The 7,442-nt window shown below is 46.9% G+C and overlaps 1 protein-coding gene across 1 annotated transcript in view; it reads left to right on the top strand.

The window, feature by feature from the left end:
* Nucleotides 1-802: 802 nt before the first annotated feature.
* The window catches only part of SULT2A1 (sulfotransferase family 2A member 1), a 14,729-nt gene continuing 8,089 nt past the window's right edge, over nt 803-7,442 (top strand). The window contains exons 1-3 of the mRNA XM_017500432.1: nt 803-1,050; nt 3,051-3,259; nt 6,434-6,560. Coding sequence (XP_017355921.1) covers nt 915-1,050; nt 3,051-3,259; nt 6,434-6,560 — 472 coding nt within the window. The 5' untranslated portion in view covers nt 803-914. The remainder of the gene's footprint in view (nt 1,051-3,050; nt 3,260-6,433; nt 6,561-7,442) is intronic.

The following is a 7,442-nucleotide window of genomic DNA, read 5'->3' as shown; positions in this document are numbered from 1 at the left end:
AAATCCCAGTGCAAGGGCATTGTCCAAAATATCTGACTAGTGTCCTTCAAAACCATCAAGGTCAACAAAAACAAGGGAAGTCGGCTGGGCACAATGGCTCACCCATGTAATCCCAGCACTCTGGGAGGCCAAGGTAGGCACATGACTTGAGGTCAGGAGTTCAAGACCAGCCTGGACAACACGGTGAAATCCCATCTTGCAATTTTTGTAAAAATACAAAACTTAGGTGGGCTTGGTGGTGGATGCCTGTAATCCCAGCTACTCAGGAAGCTGAGGCAGGAGAATCACTTGAACTCGGGGGGCAGAGGTTGCAGTGAGCTGAGACTGTGCCACTGCACTCCAGCCTGGGCGACAGAGCGAGAGTGCCAGCTCAAAAAAAAAAAAAAAAAAAAAGAAAAGTCTAAGAAAGTGTCACAGCCAAGAGGAGCCCAAGGAGACATGATGAGTGTATGTCATGCAGTCTCCAGGATGGGATTTTGGAGCAAAAAAAAGAGTGGCGTGAGATAAAAACTAAGGAAATCCAAATTAAGTACGGAGTATGGGAATTCTCTGTACTCTCTCTACAATTTTTCTGTAAGTCTCAAACTGCTCTAAAAAACGAAGCATATTAAAAATATTTGTCCTTCTGTTCGTTGTTGAATGTGCAGTTCGCTCCCATGAACTCAGACTCAGATAACCCCTAAAATGGTCTCACAATTCGTTCAGGATTGCTCAACATCTTCAATCTTTTGAATATGGGTCACACTACTGCTCTCCTTATCAGCAAAGAAACTTCACAATAGACACGTGGCACGCCAGGGCAAGGTTAAAGATCGTTTTATCCTTGCTGTAAAAGCTGATCTCCCTGTAGCTGCCACAGCCTCTACTGGTGGCCACAGCTGAAACCCAACACCAGGCAGGAATTGCTCAGCATCATGTCGGATGATTTCCTCTGGTTTGAAGGCATACCTTTCCCTAATACTGGTCTACAACCTGAAATCCTAAGAAAACTTCATGATGAGTTCGTGATAAAGGATGAAGATGTAATAACTGTGACTTACCCCAAATCAGGTAAGGAGGCAGAATCGTGGACAGAAGAGGGCTGTGGTTGGGTTCCTCACCCATTCAGTAGATGGCTGGAGTGCTTTCTCTATGCCGGACAACGAACATTGCTTTGTGGAGAAGGGAGGAACGCCTGATACCATTGACAATCGGAGAAAAGGATTTAGTTAGGAAATTACACAGTAAGATGAGTGCTCAGAGGGCTAATCTAAGGTGTTAGGAGAATCTACAGGAGTGAATCCTAAGGCAGATTCAGGTGTTTGTTTAGTGTCGGTGGGAAGGAGGATGGCTGAGGATGAACAGCCCTAAGAGAAGAAACGCCATTTAGATTGAAATAGAAAGAATGAGTGTGAAATTGCTTGGTGGGAAGGGGATATTTTCATATAGGAGCATCGTCATGGACAGTGGCCAGGAATTGGAAAAGAACCTGACAAGCTCAAGAGGCTGAAAGATGAGGATCGTGTCTAAGGGAGTGGGGCTGTGGGGCGGGGGGCGGTAAGAGCACTACAGGCGGGATGAGGATTGAGGCTGAAGACATTGGAAGTGGCATGAGCCTGAGAGACCAAGAGCAATGGGAACTTATTAAAAGGATTTCAACAAGTAGCCAAAAGGTGGAAGCAACCCAGACATCCACCGACAGGTGAGTGGTTAGACAAGATGTGATATGTAGATACAGTGGAATGTGATTCATCCTTGAGAAGGAGGGAAATTCTGGCGCATGCTGCAACACGGATAAACATCTGGGACATTATGCTAAATGAAATAAGCCAGTCACAAAAATACGAGTGCCGTGTGATTCCACTTACTTAAGGTACCTAGGGCCATCAGAGTTCATAGAAACAGGAAATACAGTGGTGAATGCCAGGGGTTGAAGAGAAGGGCAAATGGAGGGTTGATCCTGGTTCTGCACAGAGTTTCAGTTTTGCAAAAGTCCTCTGCAGATTGGTTGAGCAACAGTGGGAATATACTTGACACTGCAAAACTGTAGCCTTAGAAGTGGTTGAGAGGCGGGGCATGGTGTCTCACACCTGTAATCCCAGCACGTTGGGAGGCCAAGGCAGGCGGATCACCTGAGGTCAGGAGTTTGAGACCAGTCTGGCCAACATGATGAAACCCCGTCTCTAACAAAATACAAAAATTAGCCAGGCGTGGTGTCTCGTGCCTGTAGTCCCAGCTACTTGGGATGTTGAGGAAGGAGAATCACTTGAACCCAGGAGGTGGAGGTTGCAATGAGCCAAGATCACGCCATTGCACTCCAGCCTGTGCACAGAGCAACACTCTGTCTCAAAAAAAAAGGGGGGACAGTTGAGAGCTGGCCACAGTGGCTCACGCCTGCAATCCCAGGGCTTTGAGAGGCCAAGGCAGGAAGATGGCTTGAGGTCAAGAGTTCAAGACCAGCCTGGGAAACATAGCAAGGCCTGGTCTCTATAATAAAATTTTTTTAAAAAAATTAGTCCAGTGCAACGGCGCATGCCTGAGGTCTCAACTACTTGGGAGGCTGAAGCAGGAGGCCAAGGTATTAGGATCACTTGAGCCCCAGAGTTCAAGGCTGCAGTGGGCTATAATTACACCGCTACACTCTAGCCTGGGCTACAGAGGGACACCCCATCTCAAAAAATACATATATATCAAAAAATAGGCTGGGCGTGGTGGCTCATGCCTATAATCCCAGCACTTTGGGAGGCCAAGGTGGGTGGATCACGAAGTCAAGAGATCAAGACCATCCTGGTCAACATGATGAAACCCCGTCTCTACTAAAAATACAATAATTAGCTGGGCGTGGCAGCATGTGCCTGCAGTCCCAGCTACTCGGGAGGCTGAGGCAGGAGAATTGCTTGAACCCGGGAGGCGGAGGTTGCAGTGAGCCAAGATCACACCATTGCACTCCAGCCTGGGTAACAAAAGCGACACTCCATCTCAAAAATAATAATTTAAGATTGAGAGTGTACATTTTATATACATATACATATATATATATCTTACTGTAATTTTTTTCCTTCTTTTTCCAGGAACAAACTGGTTGATTGAGATTCTCTGCCTGATTCACTCCAAGGGGGATCCCAAGTGGATCCAATCTGTGCCCATCTGGGAGCGCTCGCCCTGGGTAGAGACTAACATTGGGTATAAAATTCTAAGTGAGAAGGAGGGCCCACGTTTCATCAGCTCCCACCTGCCCATCCAGTTATTCCCCAAGTCTGCCTTCAGTTCCAAGGCCAAGGTCAGTGCGTAATGGTTCAGACGTGTTGGATCAATGCCCTTTCAAATGCTCATATGCCTGTAGGTGACCTGGAGATCCTGCTGAAATGCTTTCTCCTTCAGCAGGTCTGTGTTGTTGGGACCTGAGATTCCATATTAGGTGACACCTGTGTGGCTGTTCCAAGAACTGTCCTGGAGTTCAAGGGTGTAGAGCATTCCACAGGTTATCCCAGCCAGATTTAAACCAGGGACAGGGTGAAGCAATAATGCTAGAATCTTAGAAAACCAGGTTCTAAGCCCAGTCAAAATGGATAGCCATATCATATACTATGTAACTGCCTTTTTTTGCCCTAAAAAACAGCCAATCTGAACTCACCAAGAACCTCCTGCCACTTAAAAGACATAGAGGTGTTCTTATAAGAAGGAGCCCATTCGGCCGGGTGTGGTGGCTCACACCTGTAATCCCAGCACTTCGAGAGACCAGCCTTGCCAGCATAGTGAAACCCCAACAGCACAGACCTGCTGTAGGTCTAATATCCATTCTTGCCCTAAAATAAGTAGTGTGTGGAAAGAGAATCAGAGAAGCAAGTTGATGCGGGCTGGGTATGGTGGCTCATGCCTATAATCCCAGCACTTTGGGAGGCCCAGGCAGGTGGATTGCCTGAGGTCAGGAGTTCAAGACCAGCCTGACCAACATGGAGAAACCCCAGCTCTACTAAAAATACAAAATTAGCTGAGCACGGTTGCTTATGCCTGTAATCCCAGCTACTTAGGAGGCTGAGGCAGGAGACTCGCTTGAATCCGGGAGGCAGAGGTTGAGGTAAGCCGAGATCATGCCATTGCACTCCAGCCTGGGCAACAAGAGCAAAATTCCATCTCAAAAAAAAAAAGAAGCAGCATATTCGTCAACCAATGCCTGTATCCAGGCTGACTGCTCCGGTGCCACGTCTGGGCGCTGTTCCCACTGCATCTCACTGTGTGTAGCTGTGTGTTGATATCAGCAGCCACACGCATCTCCCATGGGGCTGAGGGGTGATCATGAGAGGGACAAGGTATGTCCAGAACTTTGCATGGCTCAGATCGTTTCTAGAATCATACTTTCCTGGAAGGTGTTTATTGGTGTGTGAGCTTTTAAACATTTTTTTTTGCAGCTGGGCATGGTGGTTCATGCCTGTAATCCCAGCACTTTGGGAGGCTGAGGCAGGTGGATCACAAGGTCAGGAGCTCGAGACTAGCCTGGCCAACATGGTGAAACCCCATCTCTACTAAAATACAAAAATTAGCTGGGCGTGGTGGTGGACACCTGTAATCCCAGCTACTTGGGAGGCTGGGGCAGGAGAATCACTTGAATCTGGGAGGCAGAGGTTGCAGTGACCCAAGATCATGCCACTGCACTCCAGCCTGGGCGACAGAGTGAGACACCATCCTGGAACCAAAAAAAAGGGGGGGGGGGGTTTGCTTAAGTTAAATGGAGAAACTTAGAATAATATTCTCCTCTCTTGGAAATCATACAAGGTATAGCCGCACCATGAATTTGTTACAGTACACCTATGTACATGGGTCTTACTGGTGTTTCATTAAACCCCTGGCTGGCAAAACCGAAGCCTCAAGAGAGACGAGGCCTAGAATAACGTCACAAAGAGTTGATGCAGAATCCACAGTCAAATTCAGATGTTCAGATGCGGGTCATCTTGCATGTGTGCATACGTGTGCATGTGTGTATGTGTGTGTGTGAACGTGTGTGCAAGTGTGTGCCCGTGTGTTTGCAGTAATCTTAAGGATTTTTTTTTGAGATGGAGTTTCGCTCTTGTTGCCCAGGCTGGAGTGCAGTGGTGCAATCTCGGCTCATTGCAACCTCTACCCCCCAGGTTCAAGCGATTCTCCTGCCTCAGCCTCCTGAGTAGCTGGAATTACAGGCGTGCAGCACCATGCCCAGCTAATTTTGTATTTTTAGTAGAGCCGGGGTTTCTCTGTGTTGGTCAGGCTGGTCTCGAACTCCTGACCTCAGGTGACCCACCAACCTTGGCCTCCCAAAGTGCTGGGATTACAGGCGTGAGCCACCATGGCTGGCAGTAATCTTAAGCATTAGTATAATGAATATTTCTATGTATATACACTGAACAACCACCATCTAGATACAAATTTAGAACACTTTCCCTCCCTCATATCCCCTTCCCAATCAGTGCCCACCCACAGAGGCAGACACTCCCCTGATTTACAGCTGTAGATGAGTTTGGCTTGTTGAATTTCATACAAATGGACTCACACTTTATGAGGTATTGGAAATTTAGCTTCTTTTTTTTGAGATGGAGTGTCACTCTGTTGCCAGGCTGGAGTGCAGTGGTACAATCTCGGCTCACTGCAACCTCCGCCTCCCAGGTTCAAGTGATTCTCCTGCCTCAGCCTCTCGAATAGCTGAGACTAGAGGTGTGTGTCACCATGCCTGGCTAATTTTTGTATTTTTAGTAAACACACAGGGTTTCACTCTGTTGGCCAGGCTGGTCTCGAACTCCTGACCTTCAGTGATTCAGCTTCCCAAAGTGCTGGGATTACAGGCATGAGCCACCATGCCCGGCCAAAGTCTGGCTTCTTTCACCCAAAGTAATGTCCGTGAGATGTATCCATGATCTTGGGCGTTGTATATGGATCTGTATTGCTATATATGCATGAATGTAGCTTAATTTATGAATTCCTTGTCCTGTTAATGATCCTTAAGCCACAGTGCACAAAAATACACCACTCACTTTTGGAAACCTTCCATTCGCTTTCCATTGTGAGTAAATCGTAACATCCCAGAGGAAAGGGACGATGCTCCCTTCTTCCAAGGCTATATTCCCAGCACAGTGGCTATTTCATAGGCACTTTAAATTTGATTAATGAATGCGGTAAGTAATTTATTAAAATAATCCATTGATATTATTAGGGATTGGCTGGGCATGGTGGCTCACGCCTGTAATCCTAGCACTTTGGGAGGCCGAGGTGGGTGGATCACCTGAGGTCAGGAGTTCAAGACCAGCCTGGCCATCACGGTGAAACCCCACCTTAAAAAAAAAAAAAGAAAATAAAATAAAAAGAAATTTTAAAAGATATTATTAGGGATTATCCAGGAATTGGCTTATCCTCCACATTTATAAAGATCAGAAATAATGAAGAACGACTGTATTGATTTTTTCTTTCTCCCGCTTTTCCATTTAAGATGATTTATCTCCTCAGAAATCCCAGAGATGTTCTTGTGTCTGGTTATTTTTTCTGGAAACAAATGACGTTTGTTAAGAAACCAAAGTCATGGGAAGAATATTTTGAATGGTTCTGTCAAGGACACGGTGAGTGTTTTGCAAAATATGGAAGGTGGGGGTGCTCAGAGTCCTCCACTGAACCTCATTTGACACCCAGCCTCACATCTCTACCGCTCACCAGCCCACGGGTCGAAGGCTCCACCACCCTGGAGGCCACATCTGCTAAATTTGCCTACTCTCTCACACAGCAGCAGAGCTCTAGCCAGCGCCTCAGCTTGCCCCGTTATAAAGCACCCTAGCTATTTTCTGAGTCTCTGGAACCTCCAATACCAGCAGAGGCAACTTACAGTCTCTCCTCTCTCAATGTGCAGATTTCTGGAAGGTAGCTTTTCACTGGCTTGCTGCACAACACAACCCTGACCTTCCGCTATTTTTTTTCTGTTGCCTCTTTCCAAAACTCCCTGAATGCTCTTTTTCTATCTGTCTCAAGCCTGTCTGCATGGCACTAGGATCTCTACACATTTACTTATGCAGAATTTCTGGGCTTTTTCAGCACTTTCCATTTTCCCATTGATCTCAAAATTCTCTGAGTCTGTGTCCCAGCCGCCCCAGCAATACAGCAGCCACAGATATCTCCATTAGAGGCCTCTAATTCAGTACACTCAAATTTGAACACCTTTCTGGCTGGGTGCAGTGGCTCACGCCTGTAATCCCAGCACTTCGGGAGGCCGAGGCCAGCGGATCACCTGAGATCAGGAGTTCGAGACTAGGCTGGCCAACATGATGAAACCCTGTCTCCACTAAAAATACAAAAAATTAGCTGGATGTGGTGGCGGATGGCTGTAATCCCAGCTACTAGGGAGTCTGAGGCATAAGAATCGCGTGAACCCAGGAGGCAGAGGTGGCAGTGAGCCAAGATCTAGTCACTGCAATCCACCCTGGGCAAGAAAATTGAAACTCCGTCTCAAA

The sequence above is a fragment of the Cebus imitator genome, unplaced genomic scaffold (genome assembly GCF_001604975.1).
Source record: "Cebus imitator isolate Cc_AM_T3 unplaced genomic scaffold, Cebus_imitator-1.0 Scaffold266, whole genome shotgun sequence".
Lineage (NCBI taxonomy): Eukaryota > Metazoa > Chordata > Mammalia > Primates > Cebidae > Cebus > Cebus imitator.
Note: the sequence above shows the minus strand (reverse complement) of the source record. Positions and strands in the feature narration are given on the sequence as shown.